The sequence below is a fragment of the Pseudophryne corroboree genome, chromosome 9 (assembly GCF_028390025.1).
Source record: "Pseudophryne corroboree isolate aPseCor3 chromosome 9, aPseCor3.hap2, whole genome shotgun sequence".
Classification (NCBI taxonomy): Eukaryota; Metazoa; Chordata; class Amphibia; order Anura; family Myobatrachidae; genus Pseudophryne; species Pseudophryne corroboree.
The window spans coordinates 316,780,673-316,805,107 of NC_086452.1; the positions used below are offsets into that span (position 1 = coordinate 316,780,673).

The following is a 24,435-nucleotide window of genomic DNA, read 5'->3' on the forward strand; positions in this document are numbered from 1 at the left end:
TCTTTTCCCACTTCAGTTATTATCACATTTCAGATGTTATATATATATATATATATATATATATATATATATATATATATATACAGTTAGATAGATATACTGTATCTATCTATCTATTTATCTATCTATATCATATCTATCTATCTACCTATAACATATATACCTATCTGCATCATTGTCTATCTTTCTATCTATCTATCTAGCTCGTATCTATATAATATAGGCCCTCATTCCGAGTTGATCGCTCGCAAGGCGAATTTAGCAGAGTTGCTCACGCTAAGCCTACGCCTACTGGGAGTGTATCTTAGCTTCTTAAAATTGCGACCGATGTATTCGCAATATTGCGATTTCAAACTACTTAGCAGTTTCAGAGTAGCTTCAGACTTACTCGGCATCTGCGATCAGTTCAGTGCTTGTCGTTCCTGGTTTGACGTCATAAACACACCCAGCGTTCGCCCAGACACTCCCCCGTTTCTCCGGCCACTCCTGCGTTTTTTCCAGAAACGGTAGCGTTTTTATCCACACGCCCCTAAAACGCCGTGTTTCCGCCCAGTAACACCCATTTCCTGTCAATCACACTACGTTCGCCGGAGCGAAGAAAAAGCCGTGAGTAAAAATACTATCTTCATTGTAAAATTACTTGGCGCAGTCGCAGTGCGAATATTGCGCATGCGTACTAAGCGGAATTTCACTGCGATGTGATGAAAATTACCGAGCGAACGACTCGGAATGAGGGCCCTAATATATACCTATCTGCATCATTATCTATCTATCTATCTATCTATCTATCTATCTATCTATCTATCTATCTATCTATGTATCTATCTATCTATCTATCTAATATCTATATCATATCTATCTATCTATCTATCCTTGGGTGCTGTTTTATCACTGAAACTTGTGTATGATAAATGTTGCTCCAGCCAATCAGCTCCCAATTGCCACTTTTGTAAACACATGACAGTTGGGAGCTGATTGGCTGTAGCACCATTTAAAACTTTTAAAACTCATTGCGTAGGATAAAACTCATTGATAAATCAGCCAAGTTAACGCCACTTTTGACAAACTATGGGGGTCATTCCGAGTTGATCGTAGCTGTGCTAAATTTAGTAAAGCTACGATCAGTCACTCAGACATGTGGGGGGGGGATGTCCAGCACAGGGCTAGTCCGCCCTGAATGTTAGTGCCGGCCTCCCTCCCGCAGAAGTGCAAAGGCATCGCACAGCGGCGATGCCTTTGCATTTCAAGAGTAGCTCCCGACCAGCTTTAGCGTGCTGATGCGTATGATGTCATGCAGCCACTGGTGACCGCTCCCCGCACGGCCGGACCGCTCCCACAAAACGGCAGCCAAACGCCGCCATTCCGCCTCCTCCCGCCCAGCGACCACCTCTGCCTGTCAATCAGGCAGAGGCGATCGCAGCCCAGCTACGGCCTTCGGCCGTCTGGCATGCGCTGGCGCACTACGGCGGCAGCGCATACGCAGTGGGTACCCGTTCGCTCGGCTGCGATAAAAAGCAGCGAGCGAACGGGTCAGAATGACCCCCTATACACGCTAGCCACTAACTTACAATAATAGATTATTGGCGCCGGTGATGGTGGGGCGACATGGAAGTCCTCTAGGATTAGGAGGTGTACTAGAGTGACTGTGATATTAGCTAGAATGTATTTTTACCTTTATGGTCCATATAGGAACATTTTAATTGTGGGGTTCAGTGGATCTTGAAAATATTTCCCCCCACAAGGGTACATACACACTCGCATCTGTGCTCCGCATTCTCCTTCACCCTCCAATCTGTGTGCTGGAAATTTGGCAATGTTGGGGAGTACTGCATCAGGACAGGACGCTATTGTAAACACTGGCGCAGCTACTGCGTTTCTCAGATCATTGTACACACGTTTTATACTGCATATGGCTGTCATCAATTACTACTTCCTTTATCTAAATGGTGATATTAGATTGGAAGCTCAACAGGGGAGGGCATCTGCGTGTGAGCTTATATGTACATTACGACTCACTTTTACACACCTTATGAAGAGTTTGCAGATTGCCGCGTCGTCTGTATGTCTCCTCTGGAGCTGCCCCTATTGCTCCACACAACAGCTGACGAGTCATTTATAATCCAGTTACCGGTACGGAGTTAATTTATTCCTCCTGATGAATTCCAGCAAAATAAAATGTTCCAGTAAATCAAATGTTTGAAACCTACACGGGGTCAGCGTTCAATTAAAGGTTGTGGTTTTAAAAGGCATTTCATTAAAAACAACATTATCTACTTAGCGTTTTATAAAGTGACATCTGTCCAGGTTACATTTACTGCAGCGTATAACAGAAAATATCTTCACCACTGTTTTCTGACAGAGATTCATAGACGAATCTACAGAGCAAGATCCCAGTTATGTGACAGATGTTTTTATTTTTCGGTCAGTTTTTACTATTTATACAGTAAAAGGATATTTAGGGGGATATCCAATTATCCCCGTTAAAACATCGGGTCCGAAAAACGTGCGTTTTCGGCCGTTTATTGGACTTTTTTCCGATGTTTCACCGATTTTTTTTTTACAGGCTATCCAGTTAGATCGCCTGTAAAAAAAAAAACTTTCTCCCGAAAACACACAGGTTCAGTGAAACCTGTGTGTTTTCGGGTGAAATAGACCCGTTTTCGGACAAAAACAGGCTGTTTTCCAGGGATTCTGCTTCGCCTGCCGGAGGCAGGTGAAATAAAATCCCTGATAAGCCGTGGCACGCGCCAGCTTATCGGGGCTAATTAGATAGCCCCGGAAAAAAAACGAAGCTAATTGGATATCTCCGTAAGGGGATATCCCGGAAAACAGAATCCCCGGAAAACAGCCTGTTTTCGTCCTAAAACGGGACTGTTTCACCTGAAAACACACAGGTTTCACAAGTCCGATAAACGGCCGAACATGGCCGTTTTTCGGACCCGATGTTTTAACGGGGATAATTGGATATCCCCCTAAGTTTTCTAAGACCTATAGGAGGGAATTCAATTCTCTTTGTGTGGATGTAACTACCGGGTTAAGTGCCCAGAGCTATTTAAATTAATGCGTTTGGTAACATGAACACGACTAAACCCCAGCCTTTAGTTGAGGGAAAACGGCATCTCTCGGCTTAAGTACCGGCACGTGATCCTGTTACCGCACGCTGTAACTCTGCGACTAGACCCGAGGCACTAGTTAGTGCAGTTTTCTGCTAGTCGCGGGCTTACTGCATGGGAAATTGAATAGTTCACTGGAACGTGGGCAGGATGTGGAGGGGGGGGGGAGGGGGGGCTACTCTTCCGGGGGTGCAGGGGACTACATGAAAAATTTGAAGTCTCCTGTAGGCAAATATGCACATAGAGCCTTATTCAGGGTTAGGTGCAAAAAAAAGGAGCAATTTGCACCTTGGTAAAACCACGTGGGGCAGATTTCAAATGTGCAGAGAGATTTAGAGTCTCCTGGCTTAACTCTAAAGTTTAGTATGAAAACAAAGCTGTCCAGTACGCGTGTGGTATAGAACATCTACAGTGAAAAGACAGTCATTAGGTCAACCCCATATGGTCGACATGCATGGGTTAAAAGGTCGACATGAAAAAGGTAGATACAAAATTGGCCAACACACGTTTTTTTTATTTATTTTTTGTTTCATTTTGTTTGTTTAACCATGTATGAGCGAAATTAGTAGAAACATGTACCCTTGCCACGCTTCGGCCAGGTTACTACTCCCAATCGTAGTCCACGTGGATGGTAATTGTACCTGTCGACCTATTGCCTGTTTATCTAACAACTGTCTATCCATAGTCCAGAATCCGTACAATATTTGTTCTCTGCAATTCATAGATCCAATGTATTTGTACCCCTTGTATTGCACTATGGTTTGTTCCAGGAACAAATTGCTCATTGTTTGACACTTTTTTTAATTGCTCTTAATCCTAAACCAGGCCGTTACTGATTTAGTTTGCCGATAATGAATAAGAAGGACAAATGATCCACACACTGGAAGGAATTGAACTATCAGAACATCTGTATCACTTAAAGGGGTTTTCCACTATAAATACAAAGGGTGGGATTCAATTCTTTTCACTCCTTTCCACACACGTTCTGTTTCTGCCCTTGGGGGCATGGTATTATTATTTCAGCTTGCTACCCTTAGAGTAGCAAGGCAACCAACCCTTTACTCGGCTAAACCTGATTACTACGGGCATGATATGTGCGATAACGGGGATCATTTTAGACAGGAGATTGGGCGTGATATATCATTTGAATTCCACCCAAATTGTACTATACCTTCCCCTCCCGGCGGTCGACCAGGGGCCCCCACACACACTAGGGTCCCCCCAAGGCCACAATCTGTTACCTCCTAAAGGCACCCAGCCACCTACCCGCCTAAGGGGTCTATGTACTAAGCCTTCGATGGAGATAAAGTGGAGAGAGTTAAAGTACAAACCAACCAGCTCCTGTCATTTTTCAAACCCAGCCTGTTACATGGCAGTTAGGAGCTGAATGCCTGGTACTTTATCTCCGTCCACTTTATCACTCACCACTTTCTGCAATTACTCTGCTGTCACTAGACACTGTTCAGATTCTGTACTCGAGTCTGGAGCCAGTGCAGTATGGGTGAGGTACAGTGGTCAGATTCCAGACTCTGGAGAGAGAGCAGTATGGGTGAGGTACAGCAGTCGGATTCCAGACTCTGGAGAGAGAGCAGTATGGGTGAAGTACAGCGGTCAGATTCCGGACTCTGGAGACAGAGCAGTATGGGTGAGGTACAGCGGTCAGATTCCAGACTCTGGAGACAGAACAGTATGGGTGAGGTACAGCAGTCAGATTCCAGACTCTGGAGACAGAGCAGTATGTGTGAGGTACAGCGGTCAGATTCCGGACTCTGGAGACAGAGCAGTATGGGTGAAGTACAGCAGTCAGATTCCAGACTCTGGAGACAGAGCAGTATGGGTGAGGTACAGCGGTCAGATTCCGGACTCTGGAGACAGAGCAGTATGGGTGAGGTACAGCAGTCAGATTCCAGACCCTGGAGACAGAACAGTATGGGTGAGGTACAGCAGTCAGATTCCAGACTCTGGAGACAGAGCAGTATGGGTGAGGTACAGCGGTCAGATTCCGGACTCTGGAGACAGAGCAGTATGGGTGAAGTACAGCAGTCAGACTCCAGACTCTGGAGACAGAGCAGTATGGGTGAGGTACAGCGGTCAGATTCCGGACTCTGGAGACAGAACAGTATGGGTGAGTTACAGCAGTCAGATTCCAGACTCTGGAGACAGAGCAGTATGGGTGAGGTACAGCGGTCAAATTCCGGACTCTGGAGACACTGCAGTATGGGTGAGGTACAGTGGTCAGATTCCGGACTCTGGAGACAGAGCAGTATGGGTGAGGTACAGCAGTCGGATTCCAGACTCTGGAGAGAGAGCAGTATGGGTGAAGTACAGCGGTCAGATTCCGGACTCTGGAGACAGAGCAGTATGGGTGAGGTACAGTGGTCAGATTCCGGACTCTGGAGACAGAGCAGTATGGGTGAGGTACAGCGGTCAGATTCCGGACTCTGGAGACAGAGCAGTATGGGTGAGGTACAGCGGTCAGATTCCAGACTCTGGAGACAGAACAGTATGGGTGAGGTACAGCAGTCAGATTCCAGACTCTGGAGACAGAGCAGTATGGGTGAGGTACAGCGGTCAGATTCTGGACTCTGGAGACACTGCAGTATGGGTGAGGTACAGCGGTCAGATTCCGGACTCTGGAGACAGTGCAGTGTGGGTGAGGTACAGCGGTCAGATTCCGGACTCTGGAGACAGTGCAGTATCGGTGAGGTACAGCGGTCAGATTCCGGACTCTGCAGAGAGAGCAGTATGGGTGAGGTACAGCTGTCATTTTCCGGACTCTGGAGACAGAGCAGTATGGGTGAGGTACAGCGGTCAGATTCCGGACTCTGGAGACAGTGCAGTATCGGTGAGGTACAGCGGTCAGATTCCGGACTCTGCAGAGAGAGCAGTATGGGTGAGGTACAGCGGTCAGGTTCCGGACTCTGGAGACAGAGCAGTATGGGTGATGTACAGCGGTCAGATTCCGGACTCTGGAGACAGAGCAGTATGGGTGATGTACAGCGGTCAGATTCCGGACTCTGGAGACAGAGCAGTATGGGTGAGGTACAGCGGTCAGATTCCGGACTATGGAGACAGAGCAGTATGGGTGAGGTACAGCGGTCAGATTATGGACTCTGGAGACACTGCAGTATGGGTGAGGTACAGCGGTCAGATTCCGGACTCTGGAGACAGAGCAGTATGGGTGAGGTACAGCGGACAGATTCCGGACTCTGGAGACAGTGCAGTATGGGTGAGGTACAGCGGACAGATTCCGGACTCTGGAGACAGAGCAGTATGGGTGAGGTACAGCGGTCAGATACCGGACTATGGAGACAGTGCAGTATGGGTGAGGTACAGCGGTCAGATTCCGGAATCTGGAGAGAGAGCAGTATGGGTGAGGTACAGCGGTCAGGTTCCGGACTCTGGAGACAGAGCAGTATGGATGAGGTACAGCGGTCAGATTCCGGACTCTGGAGACAGAGCAGTATGGGTGAGGTACAGCGGTTAGATTCCGGACTCTGGAGAGAGAGCAGTATGGGTGAGGTACAGCGGTCAAATTCCGGACTCTGGAGACAGAGCAGTATGGGTGAAGTACAGCGGTCAGATTCCGGACTCTGGAGACAGAGCAGTATGGGTGAGGTACAGTGGTCAGGTTCCGGACTCTGGAGACAGAGCAGTATGTGTGAGATACAGCGTCAGATTCTGGACTCTGGAGACAGAGCAGTATGGGTGATGTACAGCGGTCAGATTCCGGACTCTGGAGACAGAGCAGTATGGGTGATGTACAGCGGTCAGATTCCGGACTCTGGAGACAGAGCAGTATGTGTGAGGTACAGCGGTCAGATTTCGGACTCTGGAGACAGAGCAGTATGGCTGAGGTACAGTGGTCAGATTCCGGACTCTGGAGACACTGCAGTATGGGTGAGGTACAGCGGTCAGATTCCGGACCCTGGAGACACTGCAGTATGGGTGAGGTACAGCGGTCAGATTCTGGACTCTGGAGAAAGAGCAGTATGGGTGAGGTACAGCGGTCAGATTCCGGACTCTGGAGAGAGCGCAGTATGGGTGAGGTACAGCGGTCTGGTTCCGGACTCTGGAGACAGAGCAGTATGGGTGAGGTACAGTGGTCAGATTCCGGACTCTGGAGACAGAGCAGTATGGGTGAGGTACAGCGGTCAGATTCCGGACTCTGGAGACAGAGCAATATGGGTGAGGTAAAGTGGTCAGATTCCGGACTCTGGAGACAGAGCAGTATGGGTGAGGTAAAGTGGTCAGATTCCGGACTCTGGAGACAGAGCAGTATGGGTGAGGTACAGTGGTCAGATTCCGGACTCTGGAGACAGAGCAGTATGGGTGAGGTACAGTGGTCAGATGTCAGATTCTGGACTCTGGAGACAGAGCAGTATGGGTGAGGTAAAGTGGTCAGATTCCGGACTCTGGAGACAGAGCAGTATGGGTGAGGTACAGTGGTCAGATGTCAGATTCTGGACTCTGGAGACAGAGCAGTATGGGTGAGGTATAGTGGTCAGATGTCAGATTCTGGACTCTGGAGACAGAGCAGTATGGGTGAGGTACAGCGGTCAGATTCCGGACTCTGGAGACAGAGCAGTATGGGTGAGGTACAATGGTCAGATGTCAGATTCCGGACTCTGGAGTCAGAGTAGTATGGGTGGAGTACAGCGGTCAGATTCCGGACTCTGGAGACAGAGCAGTATGGGTGAGGTAAAGTGGTCAGATTCCGGACTCTGGAGACAGAGCAGTATGGGTGAGGTACAGTGGTCAGATGTCAGATTCTGGACTCTGGAGACAGAGCAGTATGGGTGAGGTACAGCGGTCAGATTCCGGACTCTGGAGACAGAGCAGTATGGGTGAGGTACAGCGGTCAGGTTCCGGACTCTGGAGACAGAGCAGTATGGGTGAGGTACAGCGGTCAGATTCCGGACTCTGGAGACAGAGCAGTATGGGTGAGGAACAGCGGTCAGATTCCGGACTGTGGAGACAGAGCAGTATGGGTGAGGTACAGTGGTCAGATTCCGGACTCTGGAGTCAGAGTAGTATGGGTGAAGTACAGCGGTCAGATTCCGGACTCTGGAGACAGAGCAGTATGGGTGAGGTACAGCGGTCAGATTCCGGACTCTGGAGACAGAGCAGTATGGGTGAGGTACAGTGGTCAGATTCCGGACTCTGGAGACAGAGCAGTATGGGTGAGGTACAGCAGTCAGATTCCAGACTCTGGAGACAGAGCAGTATGTGTGAGGTACAGCGGTCAGATTCCGGACTCTGGAGACAGAGCAGTATGGGTGAAGTACAGCAGTCAGATTCCAGACTCTGGAGACAGAGCAGTATGGGTGAGGTACAGCAGTCAGATTCCAGACTCTGGAGACAGAGCAGTATGGGTGAGGTACAGCGGTCAGATTCCGGACTCTGGAGACAGAGCAGTATGGGTGAAGTACAGCAGTCAGACTCCAGACTCTGGAGACAGAGCAGTATGGGTGAGGTACAGCGGTCAGATTCCGGACTCTGGAGACAGAGCAGTATGGGTGAGGTACAGCAGTCAGATTCCAGACTCTGGAGACAGAACAGTATGGGTGAGTTACAGCAGTCAGATTCCAGACTCTGGAGACAGAGCAGTATGGGTGAGGTACAGCGGTCAAATTCCGGACTCTGGAGACACTGCAGTATGGGTGAGGTACAGTGGTCAGATTCCGGACTCTGGAGACAGAGCAGTATGGGTGAGGTACAGCAGTCGGATTCCAGACTCTGGAGAGAGAGCAGTATGGGTGAAGTACAGCGGTCAGATTCCGGACTCTGGAGACAGAGCAGTATGGGTGAGGTACAGTGGTCAGATTCCGGACTCTGGAGACAGAGCAGTATGGGTGAGGTACAGCGGTCAGATTCCGGACTCTGGAGACAGAGCAGTATGGGTGAGGTACAGCGGTCAGATTCCAGACTCTGGAGACAGAACAGTATGGGTGAGGTACAGCAGTCAGATTCCAGACTCTGGAGACAGAGCAGTATGGGTGAGGTACAGCGGTCAGATTCCGGACTCTGGAGACACTGCAGTATGGGTGAGGTACAGCGGTCAGATTCCGGACTCTGGAGACAGTGCAGTGTGGGTGAGGTACAGCGGTCAGATTCCGGACTCTGGAGACAGTGCAGTATCGGTGAGGTACAGCGGTCAGATTCCGGACTCTGCAGAGAGAGCAGTATGGGTGAGGTACAGCTGTCATTTTCCGGACTCTGGAGACAGAGCAGTATGGGTGAGGTACAGCGGTCAGATTCCGGACTCTGGAGACAGTGCAGTATCGGTGAGGTACAGCGGTCAGATTCCGGACTCTGCAGAGAGAGCAGTATGGGTGAGGTACAGCGGTCAGGTTCCGGACTCTGGAGACAGAGCAGTATGGGTGATGTACAGCGGTCAGATTCCGGACTCTGGAGACAGAGCAGTATGGGTGATGTACAGCGGTCAGATTCCGGACTCTGGAGACAGAGCAGTATGGGTGAGGTACAGCGGTCAGATTCCGGACTATGGAGACAGAGCAGTATGGGTGAGGTACAGCGGTCAGATTATGGACTCTGGAGACACTGCAGTATGGGTGAGGTACAGCGGTCAGATTCCGGACTCTGGAGACAGAGCAGTATGGGTGAGGTACAGCGGACAGATTCCGGACTCTGGAGACAGTGCAGTATGGGTGAGGTACAGCGGACAGATTCCGGACTCTGGAGACAGAGCAGTATGGGTGAGGTACAGCGGTCAGATACCGGACTATGGAGACAGTGCAGTATGGGTGAGGTACAGCGGTCAGATTCCGGAATCTGGAGAGAGAGCAGTATGGGTGAGGTACAGCGGTCAGGTTCCGGACTCTGGAGACAGAGCAGTATGGGTGAGGTACAGCGGTCAGATTCCGGACTCTGGAGACAGAGCAGTATGGGTGAAGTACAGCGGTTAGATTCCGGACTCTGGAGAGAGAGCAGTATGGGTGAGGTACAGCGGTCAGATTCCGGACTCTGGAGACAGAGCAGTATGGGTGAGGTACAGCGGTCAAATTCCGGACTCTGGAGACAGAGCAGTATGGGTGAAGTACAGCGGTCAGATTCCGGACTCTGGAGACAGAGCAGTATGGGTGAGGTACAGTGGTCAGGTTCCGGACTCTGGAGACAGAGCAGTATGTGTGAGATACAGCGACAGATTCTGGACTCTGGAGACAGAGCAGTATGGGTGATGTACAGCGGTCAGATTCCGGACTCTGGAGACAGAGCAGTATGGGTGATGTACAGCGGTCAGATTCCGGACTCTGGAGACAGAGCAGTTTGTGTGAGGTACAGCGGTCAGATTTCAGACTCTGGAGACAGAGCAGTATGGCTGAGGTACAGTGGTCAGATTCCGGACTCTGGAGACACTGCAGTATGGGTGAGGTACAGCGGTCAGATTCCGGACCCTGGAGACACTGCAGTATGGGTGAGGTACAGCGGTCAGATTCTGGACTCTGGAGAAAGAGCAGTATGGGTGAGGTACAGCGGTCAGATTCCGGACTCTGGAGAGAGCGCAGTATGGGTGAGGTACAGCGGTCAGGTTCCGGACTCTGGAGACAGAGCAGTATGGGTGAGGTACAGTGGTCAGATTCCGGACTCTGGAGACAGAGCAGTATGGGTGAGGTACAGCGGTCAGATTCCGGACTCTGGAGACAGAGCAGTATGGGTGAGGTACAGTGGTCAGATTCCGGACTCTGGAGACAGAGCAGTATGTGTGAGATACAGCGTCAGATTCTGGACTCTGGAGACAGAGCAGTATGGGTGATGTACAGCGGTCAGATTCCGGACTCTGGAGACAGAGCAGTATGGGTGATGTACAGCGGTCAGATTCCGGACTCTGGAGACAGAGCAGTATGTGTGAGGTACAGCGGTCAGATTCCGGACTCTGGAGACAGAGCAGTATGGGTGATGTACAGCGGTCAGATCCCGGACTCTGGAGACAGAGCAGTATGGGTGATGTACAGCGGTCAGATTCCGGACTATGGAGACAGAGCAGTATGGGTGAGGTACAGCAGTCAGATTCCGGACTCTGGAGAGTGGTCAGATTCCGGACTCTGGAGACAGAGCAGTATGGGTGAGGTACAGCGGTCAGATTCCGGACTCTGGAGACAGAGCAGCATGGGTGAGGTACAGTGGTCATGTTCCGGACTCTGGAGACAGAGCAGTATGGGTGAGGTACAGCGGTCAGATTCCGGACTCTGGAGACAGAGCAGTATGGGTGAGGTACAGCGGTCAGATTCCGGACTCTGGAGACAGAGCAGTATGGGCGAGGTACAGCGGTCAGATTCCAGACTCTGGAGACAGAGCAGTATGGGTGACGTACAGCGGTCAGATTCCGGACTCTGGAGACAGAGCAGTATGGGTGAGGTAAAGTGGTCAGATTGCGGACTCTGGAGACAGAGCAGTATGGGTGAGGTACAGCGGTCAGATTCCGGACTCTGGAGACAGAGCAATATGGGTGAGGTAAAGTGGTCAGATTCCTGACTCTGGAGACAGAGCAGTATGGGTGAGGTAAAGCGGTCAGATTCCGGACTCTGGAGACAGAGCAGTATGGGTGAGGTACAGCGGTCAGATTCCGGACTCTGGTGACAGAGCAGTATGGGTGAGGTACAGTGGTCATGTTCCGGACTCTGGAGACAGAGCAGTATGGGTGAGGTACAGCGGTCAGATTCCGGACTCTGGAGACAGAGCAGTATGGGCGAGGTACAGCGGTCAGATTCCGGACTCTGGAGACAGAGCAGTATGGGCGAGGTACAGCGGTCAGATTCCAGACTCTGGAGACAGAGCAGTATGGGTGACGTACAGCGGTCAGATTCCGGACTCTGGAGACAGAGCAGTATGGGTGAGGTAAAGTGGTCAGATTGCGGACTCTGGAGACAGAGCAGTATGGGTGAGGTACAGCGGTCAGATTCCGGACTCTGGAGACAGAGCAATATGGGTGAGGTAAAGTGGTCAGATTCCGGACTCTGGAGACAGAGCAGTATGGGTGAGGTACAGTGGTCAGATGTCAGATTCTGGACTCTGGAGACAGAGCAGTATGGGTGAGGTATAGTGGTCAGATGTCAGATTCTGGACTCTGGAGACAGAGCAGTATGGGTGAGGTACAGCGGTCAGATTCCGGACTCTGGAGACAGAGCAGTATGGGTGAGGTACAGTGGTCAGATGTCAGATTCCGGACTCTGGAGTCAGAGTAGTATGGGTGGAGTACAGCGGTCAGATTCCGGACTCTGGAGACAGAGCAGTATGGGTGAGGTAAAGTGGTCAGATTCCGGACTCTGGAGACAGAGCAGTATGGGTGAGGTACAGTGGTCAGATGTCAGATTCTGGACTCTGGAGACAGAGCAGTATGGGTGAGGTACAGCGGTCAGATTCCGGACTCTGGAGACAGAGCAGTATGGATGAGGTACAGCGGTCAGATTCCGGACTCTGGAGACAGAGCAGTATGGGTGAGGAACAGCGGTCTGATTCCGGACTGTGGAGACAGAGCAGTATGGGTGAGGTACAGTGGTCAGATTCCGGACTCTGGAGTCAGAGTAGTATGGGTGAAGTACAGCGGTCAGATTCCGGACTCTGGAGACAGAGCAGTATGGGTGAGGTACAGCGGTCAGATTCCGGACTCTGGAGACAGAGCAGTATGGGTGAGGTACAGTGGTCAGATTCCGGACTCTGGAGACAGAGCAGTATGGGTTAGGTACAGCGGTCAGATTCCGGACTCTGGAGACAGAGCAGTATGGATGAGGTACAGTGGTCAGATTCCGGACTCTGGAGACAGAGCAGTATGGGTGATGTACAGTGGTCATGTTCCGGACTCTGGAGACAGAGCAGTATGGGTGAGGTACAGCGGTCAGGTTCCGGACTCTGGAGACAGAGCAGTATGGGTGAGGTACAGCGGTCAGATTCCGGACTCTGGAGACAGAGCAGTATGGGTGAGGTACAGCGGTCAGATTCCGGACTCTGGAGACAGAGCAGTATGGGTGAGGTACAGCGGTCAGATTCCAGACTCTGGAGACAGTGCAGTATGGGTGAGGTAAAGTGGTCAGATTGCGGACTCTGGAGACAGAGCAGTATGGGTGAGGTACAGTGGTCAGATTGCGGACTCTGGAGACAGAGCAGTATGGGTGAGGTAAAGTGGTCAGATTCCGGACTCTGGAGACAGAGCAGTATGGGTGAGGTAAAGTGGTCAGATTCCGGACTCTGGAGACAGAGCAGTATGGGTGAGGTAAAGTGGTCAGATTCCGGACTCTGGAGACAGAGCAGTATGGGTGAGGTACAGTGGTCAGATGGCAGATTCTGGACTCTGGAGACAGAGCAGTATGGGTGAGGTACAGTGGTCAGATGGCAGATTCTGGACTCTGGAGACAGAGCAGTATGGGTGAGGTACAGCGGTCAGATTCCGGACTCTGGAGACAGAGCAGTATGGGTGAGGTACAGCGGTCGGATTCCGGACTCTGGAGACAGAGCAGTATGGGTGAGGTACAGCGGTCAGATTCCGGACTCTGGAGACAGAGCAGTATGGGTGAGGTACAGCGGTCAGATTCCGGACTCTGGAGACAGAGCAGTATGGGTGAGGTATAGTGGTCCGATGTCAGATTCCGGACTCTGGAGTCAGAGTAGTATGGGTGAAGTACAGTGGTCAGATTCCGGACTCTGGAGACAGAGCAGTATGGGTGAGGTACAGCGGTCAGATGTCAGATTCCGGACTCTGGAGACAGAGCAGTATGGGTGAGGTACAGCGGTCAGATGTCAGATTCCGGACTCTGGAGAGAGAGCAGTATGGGTGAGGTACAGCGGTCAGATTCCGGACTCTGAAGAGAGAGCAGTATGGGTGAGGTACAGCGGACAGATTCCGGACTCTGGAGACAGAGCAGTATGGGTGAGGTACAGCGGTCAGATTCCGGACTCTGGAGACAGAGCAGTATGTGTGAGGTACAGCGGTCAGATTCCGGACTCTGGAGACAGAGCAGTATGTGTGAGGTACAGCCGTCAGATTCTGGACTCTGGAGACAGAGCAATATGGGATGATGTACAGAAACTGGTGTATCTATGGGGGTCATTCTGACCTGATCGCTCGCTGTAGTTCATCGCAGTGCAGCGATCAGGTTAGAAGTGCGCATCCGCTGGCGGCTGTCGTTGCCTAGCGATCGCCTCTGCCTGATTGACAGGTAGAGGCGTTCGCTGGATGGCACAGCGGCGTTTGGTTGCCGTTTTATGGGCATGGTCCGGTCAGCGCAGACAACGCTGGACCGTTCGGGGGGCGGGCCGCAGCTGCTGCGTGATGTCACACGCAGCCGCTGCGACCTGGGCAGCAACAAGTAGCTCCCGGCCAGCACGCAAAAGCTTCGCTGGCCTGAAGAGCAAAAGCATTGCTGCTGTGTGATGCTTTTGCACTTCTACGGGAAGGGGGGGACGTGCCTGACATGTGGAGCAGACTAGCCCTGTGCTGGGCATCCCCCCCAGTGTGCCTGAATTAGGCATTATAATGGGTGCAATGCACACAGATCCCTGGGGGCCAGGGCGGCTCACACCACACACCCTGCACCTATGTTTTCATTACTTACCATGCAGAGTCACGCACGACTTCTGATGAAGCTAGGTGACTGAGCCTAGGGAAACGCGTTAAGTGTGAAAGCTGCCACCACCACTATCATCAGTGCTCCACATCATTACGGATCCAGATATGGACTTCTAACAATCAGTTTTGGAACACCTGCTTTGGAATCTTTCCCTGTGGGATATTTACATTACAGCACCGACTGGAGGGACCCAGCTTGAATACAAGTGATACAGCTTGCTTGCTGTTTTCTAAAGCCTCTGGAAGCCTCCGTCCTCACGGGTAACACCAGCTGTACTTTATTTCTTTTTCCCAGGGAACTTTGTCCAGTGTTCTAGTCCGTGATCCATAGTGGACACTCACTAGCAGCACATTCAAATGCTTCACAGCTCCATATATGCCCTTAAACTTTATGTATATATGTGAATTTTATTATTCATTTTATTTGATGTTCAGTAAATAAATTCAAGTATGCTTTTACAATCATCCACAGTTTTCTAATTATTTACTATTGGAGAAACAACCAGCGCCGGCTTTAGTGCTTTTTGTTGTAAAAATTCTATTGGGACTGACAATCCCTTGCTGGCAGCTGTGACAGCGCATCTGGAATTGCTCTCTTTTATCCCCCCCAGTGTGCCTGAATTAGGCATTATAATGGGTGCAATGCACACAGATCCCTGGGGGCCAGGGCGGCTCACACCACACACCCTGCACCTATGTTTTTATTACTTACCATGCAGAGTCACGCACAGAAATCACCGGGAAAATGGCACCGGCATTAAACTATGGGACATCGCTAGGGTCTCCTAGTGACCCTAGTGCTGTCGGCTAGAGAGTAGTGGGTCCGGATGGAGACTGCACACAGGCCTCCTCCTCTCTTGATGCGCCCCTGGGTACAGCAGTCAGGTTCCAGACTCCAGAGACAGAGCACGATGGGCTGAGGTAAGTTAACTGTACTGTGGGAGCGGGATGTGAGGTGTGTGTAGGTGTGGATGCATGAGATCACAATTTTTGGTGGGGACTGACCACAAGTTATGCTAGCCATACATCAGACCAACTTTTCTCCAACACTCCAAACTTCCAACCATCCAACTTGTCTGTTCAACTAAAACAGTGCCCCATACATCTCACCAACTTTTTACCAGTGCTCCACACATCTAACCAACTTTTCATAAGACCAACCAACCTTCCAACTTCTGTCCAACTTGTGATGTCACCGAAGTAGGCGGACAGTGCCTTCCTACAGTTCTTCAGTTTTGTTTTGTTTTTTTCATTTCAAAACATGCAGAATTGTCTTTTTTTCAGTGAAACTGGGCTTTTCTTTCACCACCATACATTTATTAGATTTACTTATTTTTATACTGAACTATGGATACCAGCATGGTTGGGCTGCCAAGGCAAATTATATATTGACCAGGTTCCCAAATCTTTAAGAGGTGGAGACAGATCTAAAAAACTCCTACAACTTGAGTCCCGTTGGATACACACATTAGGCACACTTGCCCCTAAAGGGCTCAATGAAGCCCTTAATCTAAGATGTTTTTTATGAGCAGTTGTTAGGCAAGTGAAGATGATGCAATAATTATTTGCACTGGTAACAACCAGGTTTAATCCCAATAAAAATAATGTGATAGCCTTATGGATACATATTTTACTATGTCACATATATTAGTTCCTATGTCACTAAAAAAATTTTTTCCTATGTTATTAATATTTTTTCTATGCCACTAACATTTATATTTTATTCGTGATTTTAATATGCAGCCTACGGCTCGTTGTATTAATATAACTTATGTTTCACACTTACATCGTTCTGATCACCATAAGATGTATATATGTTTGATTTTTCGTATGGATCAGATCGTCTTATTTATACACCAGTGTTGTTTTGATGCACAATGCAATGGCTGAAAGGAGGCATATTATTATATTTTTTGTTTATATGTTGCTATGGTTTCTTTCTTCCTAGCCACAACGCGTCAGCTGGACGGGCCGGCATGATGTCATTTCCGGTGGGACCGGAAGGACGCGGCCGGAAACCGGGCGACGCGGCTGGAGGCGGCGGGTGTGAGTATTCCCACTTATGTATGTATTTAAACACTGTTTTTTGTTACACACACTTATCCTGACGAAGGGGCTGTGTCCCCGAAACGTAGATCACCTGATTAAAGTCTCTGAAAAGTCTCCGGAGTGCCGCCTCATTACCCTGTTTGTATGACGGAGGACTCTCTCCACGAGGAGGGCACCAGGAGCGGCTGTTTGCTGGCGGAGGGGACCGCAGGAGTGCCGGGTCACTGTGCAGGTTGTATACACCACATAGCACTCGCAGGAGTTGTTGTGGTTTAGACCAAGGCACCATACCAACCCCTGTTTACACCGTGGGATCATATAACCCGCATACCGCACTGGATTTGCGGAGCACTTTTGCACAAGCACGTATCACTTTATATATCACAGCACTATAACATTTTATCTATCCATCATGGCCTTCACAAGTGATCATTTGTTGGAGGGTGCAATGCATTTTCTACAGTGTGATAACTCTGACACACTAAGTTTCAGCGAAGCAGAGGCGGATAACATCCTATTTAAAACACCAGCATTTGACTCAGTGGCTGTGAATACTAGTGAAGATATGTACAGAGAATTGCTTAAACTTCATAAAAGAGAGATTGACTTTAAATATCATGGCATGACTCTATCAGATTATTTTAGAGCCAAGCAGATACCTCGTGGGTTTCGCATACATAATATGCCTACGATAGGGAGATATGACGTAACGTTCTGCAAAAAATGGATCTCGATCCTAAATAAATGCTCTATGGATTTATTACTACTAGTGATCGAGGAGTCCGCACGTGAAATGAATAATGCTAAGCAAAAAATAACAGCTTTTGAATTAGAGCATAAGATCACTGAACTTTCTCCACCAGAATGGCTCCCTAAGTTAAATAGTGATCTGGAAAAATATACGGCAGATCTTATTAAATTCAAAAAGCAAAAATTAGTACGCGTTCAGCAGGACTATGCGCAGCATAGGGTATACCTATGGCTTAACAGCAATAATCCCAGACAGAACCCACAGAGACAGCAACAATATAGGCGACGACAATCAAGACAGCAATATTCTAGCACGTCGGCCAGTGATGCTGAAGAGACCCCGTCTAAAAAAGGTCAGCAGACACAAGATGCCCCTTTAGGGGTACGCACCCGGGCCATACTGGCAGGCCGCGAGGTGCGCCCACGAGGAGAGGGGGGCAGACGTGGAGGAAAGCCAGGTCCCAAAGCAGGGACAAAACCTCCGAGGAGGGGTCGCAATTGATCATCAATCTTTCAACCAAAGTACTGACACCTATAGAAAATAAGGTATTAAGCAAAGGTCTGTCTTTCATCCCTACCAGTTCGATGGACCCGCTACAGTGGAAGATTGAATCGTACAGATTAACGCGTTCACTTAAATTAAAGGAATATTACAATAAGAACATTAATTCTAACTCGTCGTTGGAATCCACCATCCCAGTACAGCTAAAGAAATTAAAGAAATCCACGTTTGAACCCATGTCACAAAATTCGTCTATCAGAACTTTTAGTAGAATGATGGACGGTGTTGGGGAAGAAATATGTGGGAAATCATGTTCTAATATATCCCGGGAAGAATCTGCAGCCCTGAAAAGTCTCGGTAAGAGACAAGACATCATTATTAGGAATGCGGACAAGGGGGGTGCTTTAGTTGTCCTTGATATTGATAAATACAAACATGAATGTGAAAGATTACTGTCTGATACTGATACCTATGGTAGACTGAGCCAAGATCCTACTTGGCAATTTAAGAAAGATTTAGACAGTATGCTTAAAGATGCAGTCGAACAAGGTATCATCACACAGTCTGTCTGTAAAGCCTTATCCATTGATTTTCCTGTTGTACCTGTGTTTTACATAATTCCTAAGGTACATAAAAATCCCCTGGACCCCCCAGGACGACCGATTATATCGGCCAGGGGATCGTTATGTGAGCCTTTATCTGTGTACTGTGATGCTTTTTTACAGCCTTGTATCCAGAACACTAGCACACACCTGAAAGATACTTCTATGTTACTCAGGAAATTTCTAGAAATGGGTAAATTATCTGAACAGATTAGCCTCGCCACCATAGACGTTACGAGCTTATACACATGTATACCGCATGGGGCGGGGCTACAAGCTGTCAGAAGACTAATTACCAATAACCCACTGTACAAAGGTCCTGATATTAATTTTTTCATAGCACTGTTAGAATTCTCCCTAACCCACAATTATTTCCTTTATGATAAGATCTTTTTTCTGCAGCGCACAGGTTGCGCAATGGGATCGGCGGTGGCACCATCCTTCGCCAACTCATATATGTGGGAGGTTGAGAATGATTTATTTTTACACAACAGTGCTATATGTGATAGGATAAGCCTATACTTCCGTTATATAGATGATGTCCTTATATTTTGGAAGGATGATTGGGATGACCTTAAATCACTAGTTTGTACACATAATGCCACAGACAGCCCCATCAAATTAACTTTAACCATTGATGATAAAACCATTAATTTTTTGGATGTCTGCATTACGCTTGAAGAAGGGATGATCAACACATCCATGTTTGTGAAACCTACAGACAGGAATAATGTGTTGAGATATGATAGTTCCCACCCTAAATCTACGATTCGCAGCTTACCGTTTTCCCAATACTTGAGAGTATGTCGCATCACGACTAACCCACATGAGAAGGAGTTAGCCTTACACAACATGACCCTAAGATTCCTAGATAGAGGTTATCCAATTAAACTGTTGATGATAGCACGAAAGAGGGCGCTGAGTCTCACAAGAGAACAACTACTGGAACAAAAACCCCCTAAACAGTTACAGGGCAGATTTCCCTGGGTTACCCGTTTTAATTCTAGTAGTCATCATCTGACAAAAAAGACCAAACAAATCTGGCCCATTGTGGCTACTGATAAGGGGTTGGGTGAGGCATTCCAATCTAAATTATTACCCAGCTATTCTAATAATAGCAGTATAAGAGATATAGTCATGAAAACCGATATCTCTCAATTTAGTGTGGCCAAGGAACATTTTCTTAGCAGAAAAGCGGGATGTTACCGGTGTAGTGGATGCACAACGTGTAGTTATATGACTCCGGGTACGAAATTTTTGCATCCACATACTGGGAAATCATATAACATCAAACAGTATTTATCCTGTGAATCGAAGTTTGTGGTCTACTTACTTACATGCCCATGTGGTTTATCATATGTGGGCAAGACGGATTGTACTTTTAAGATCAGGATGGCACAACACAGGTATGCCATCCGTGAAGCCATAAAAGCGGGTGATAGCGAACAGCCAGTAGCTCGTCATTTTGCTAAAAAACAACATAACATGGCCACTCTCCGTTATAAAATTATTGACCAGGTTCCCAAATCTTTAAGAGGTGGAGACAGATCTAAAAAACTCCTACAACTTGAGTCCCGTTGGATACACACATTAGGCACACTTGCCCCTAAAGGGCTCAATGAAGCCCTTAATCTAAGATGTTTTTTATGAGCAGTTGTTAGGCAAGTGAAGATGATGCAATAATTATTTGCACTGGTAACAACCAGGTTTAATCCCAATAAAAATAATGTGATAGCCTTATGGATACATATTTTACTATGTCACATATATTAGTTCCTATGTCACTAAAAAAAATTTTTCCTATGTTATTAATATTTTTTCTATGCCACTAACATTTATATTTTATTCGTGATTTTAATATGCAGCCTACGGCTCGTTGTATTAATATAACTTATGTTTCACACTTACATCGTTCTGATCACCATAAGATGTATATATGTTTGATTTTTCGTATGGATCAGATCGTCTTATTTATACACCAGTGTTGTTTTGATGCACAATGCAATGGCTGAAAGGAGGCATATTATTATATTTTTTGTTTATATGTTGCTATGGTTTCTTTCTTCCTAGCCACAACGCGTCAGCTGGACGGGCCGGCATGATGTCATTTCCGGTGGGACCGGAAGGACGCGGCCGGAAACCGGGCGACGCGGCTGGAGGCGGCGGGTGTGAGTATTCCCACTTATGTATGTATTTAAACACTGTTTTTTGTTACACACACTTATCCTGACGAAGGGGCTGTGTCCCCGAAACGTAGATCACCTGATTAAAGTCTCTGAAAAGTCTCCGGAGTGCCGCCTCATTACCCTGTTTGTATGACGGAGGACTCTCTCCACGAGGAGGGCACCAGGAGCGGCTGTTTGCTGGCGGAGGGGACCGCAGGAGTGCCGGGTCACTGTGCAGGTTATATATATATATATATATATATATACCAGATGTAGATATTCGGCACTCCCAATGCAGTAAAATGTACAGCTTGCCTGGTGCCCTCCTGAGCTTCAAAAAGCAAACATATCACAAACGATAGGCGGCACTCTAGGACTTTTCAAAAATCAAGAACATACGTGACCCTGTTCTGACAGCTTAACGTTTCAGTTTCGGTCATTTTCAATCCGCCACACTTTGCTGGCGGAATCTAATAAAAAAAATTTAAAAACATGTTTTTTTTGGTGTTTTTTTGGGGGGTAATAGCATATCTATTTATATTAGAAGGGATTAGGTACTTGGTTTGTCTTTTTTGGAGGCACAAGTATTATTTATATATTTTGAAAAAGATTATTATTATTATTATTTTTTTTTTAAATGGAATGGGAAAAACCCGAAAAAAAATAGCGTGGGGTCCCCCCTCCAAAGCATAACCAGCCTCGGGCTCTTCGAGCTGGTCCTGGTTCTAAAAATCCGTGGGAAAAACGGACAGGGGATCCCTCGTATTTTTAAAACCAGCACCGGGCTCTGCGCCTGGTGCTGGTGCAAAAAATACGGGGGACAAAAAGAGTAGGGGTCCTCCGTATTTTTTACACCAGCATCGGGCTCCACTAGCTGGACAGATAATGCCACAGCCGGGGGTCACTTTTATACAGTGCCCTGCGGCCGTGGCATTAAATATCCAACTAGTCACCCCTGGCCGGGGTACCCTGGGGGAGTGGGGACCCCTTCAATCAAGGGGTCCCCCCCCCAGCCACCCAAGGGCCAGGGGTGAAGCCCGAGGCTGTCCCCCCCATCCAAAGGCTGCGGATGGGGGGCTGATAGCCTTGAGAAAATTGAAAGAATATTGTTTTTTTCCAGTAGTACTACAAGTCCCAGCAAGCCTCCCCGCAAGCTGGTACTTGGAGAACCACAAGTACCAGCATGCGGGAGAAAAACGGGCCCACTGGTACTTGTAGTTCTAATGGAAAAAAAATACCCAAATAAAAACAGGAGACACACACCGTGACAGTAAAAATTTATTTCACACATGTCGACACACACATACTTACCTATGTTGACACGAAGCAGTCGGTCCTCTTCTCCAAGTAGAATTCACGGGTACCTGAAAATAAAAGATAATTATACTCACCTGATCCAGGGTCCAGATTATAATCCACGTACTTGGCAAAACAACAAACCGAACACCCGGACCAAACGGACTGAAAGGGGTCCCATGTTTACACATGGGACCCCTTTCCACGAATGCAGAGACACCCGGGCGGGGGGGGGGGGGGCTGAATTACCGGTGCGGGCTGGAGCTGGCCCTGGTGAGCGGGAAGGGGTGCTGCGATCTTGGGGGGCAGTGACTGCAGGAGGGGAGCAGAGGGTGATATGCGGGGGGTGCCACGATTGCGGGTGATATGTGGGGGGTGCCGCGATCGCGGGTAAGCTGCGGGGGGTACCGCGATTGCGGGTGATATGCGGGGGGTGCCACGATTGCGGGTGATGTGCGGGGGGTGCCGCGATCACGGGTAAGCTGCGGGGGGTGCCGCGATTGCGGGTGATATGCGGGGGGTGCCGCGATCGCGGGTAAGCTGCGGGGGGGGTGACGCGATTGCGGGTAAGCTGCGGGTGGGGTGCGGGGGGTGCCGCGATCGCGGGTGGGGTGCGGGGGTGCCGCAACCGCAGGTGGGGTGCCAGTGATCGGGGGGTGGCGTGCGGGGGTGCAGCAATCATGGGTTGGGTGCGGGGGGCGCCGCGATCATGGGGTATCGCGGGAGGGGTGCCACTGCTGGGTGTCCTCCGCTACCACTGCCTGTGGTCTGTTGTGACAGGGGCAGCCCGGCAGCAGTGATGAACTGCCGCAGCTGCCCCTGCACCTCCTCCCGCTCCGCCGCCGCTGCTGAGGGTACCGTTGTGACAGGGGCAGCCCGGCAGCAGTGATGAACTGCCGTAGCTGCCCCTGGTCCTCCTCCCGCTCCGCCGCCGCTGCTGAGGGTCCCGTTGTGACAGGGGCAGCCCGGCAGCAGCGATGTACTGCCCAGTGGCGTGCGGTGAGGTCAGTGGCTGGGGAGGCACAAGTAGCTAACAATCCCCCCCCACGCAATAGCTTGAAAAAAAAAAGTGTAGCCCCCCCTTCAGTGGTGAAACCAGCAGCAGGCAGAACCAGCCAGGGGGGGGGGGGGGGGGGGGGGGGGGGGGGGGGGGGGGGTAATGCCATAGCAGGGGAGACACTCAGTATGGGGTCCCCCTGCCATAGCATTAATCTGACCCCCCCCCAAACTAGTCAGCCCAGGGCTGGTATTCCTCAGAAGTGAGGACCCCAAAAATTTAAAATGGGGTCCCCCTCCCGAGCAATAACCAGCACTGGGCTAATAGTCCAGTGCTATGCCCCACACCCCTGGTGGCGGTGGGTGCGGGGTTCATTGTTAGTATTGTTCTTTACAGGTGGCCTACAGGTCCCAGCAAGCCTGCCCCAGCATGATGGCACTTGGAGAACCACAAGTGCCAGCATGCCCGGACACAAATGGCCCGCTGGCACCTGTAGTCCACCTGCAAAGAATAGTAATATTGTTCTTTACAGGTGGCCTACAGGTCCCAGCAAGCCTGCCCGAGCATGCTGGCATTTGGAGAACCACAAGTGCCAGCATGCCCGGACACAAAGGGCCTGCTGGCACCTGTTGTCCACCTGTAAAGAAAATATTAAAATAAAAACAACCACACAGTCTTTAAAAAAAAAAGTTTATTACACAGGGTCTTCACCTGGGGGCGGCGGCCTTTAAGCTCTTTTGCATGGCCGCCGCCTCCCCAGGGCTTCCGGCGTCTTCACCTGGGGGGCGCCACCTCCACAGGGCTTACAGCGTCTTCCTCCAGCGTCTTCACCAGGGAGGCGGCGGCCATTAAGCTCTTTTGCATGTCCGTAGCCTACCCCAGGACTTCCAGCGTCTTCACCTGGTGGGCGGCGGCTGCTAAGCTCTTTTGCATAGCCGCCGCCCATCCAGGACTTCCGGCATCTTCAGCCTTCAGGAGCTCTTCTCCGCTCCTCCTCCGCCGTCGGACTGACAGCCGCTCCCTCGTGCTGACTTATATAAGTCAGCCAGAGGGGGCGGAGCGATAACGCGGCGAGCCGTGATTGGCTCGCGGCGGCCATCTTCAATTTAAAAAATGACGCTGAGGCGCCATTTTTGAAATGGGTTACCGTTCCGCTGCCAAACTCTGCATCGCCGCCGCCCGCACCTCTGCCGCCACCCACCCTCCGCACCTCCGCTGCCTACCGCCGCTTACACCTCCGCCGCCCGCACCTCCGCCGACACCCGCATCTTCTCCGCCGCGCCCACACAGTGATTGACAGCGGATCCAGTGACAGATCCGCTGGCCAATCACTGTGGCCTCACTGACAGGGACGTGCTTTCATAGGTTGAAAGCACG

At 49.6% G+C, this 24,435-nt stretch overlaps 1 protein-coding gene across 1 annotated transcript in view; it reads left to right on the top strand.

Annotated features, from left to right (window-relative positions):
* LOC134958090 (FRAS1-related extracellular matrix protein 1-like) overlaps positions 1-24,435 on the top strand; it is a 120,910-nt gene that overhangs the window by 17,945 nt on the left and 78,530 nt on the right. The window contains exons 2-3 of the mRNA XM_063940448.1: positions 16,646-16,743; positions 20,671-20,768. Coding sequence (XP_063796518.1) covers positions 20,699-20,768 — 70 coding nt within the window. The 5' untranslated portion in view covers positions 16,646-16,743; positions 20,671-20,698. The remainder of the gene's footprint in view (positions 1-16,645; positions 16,744-20,670; positions 20,769-24,435) is intronic.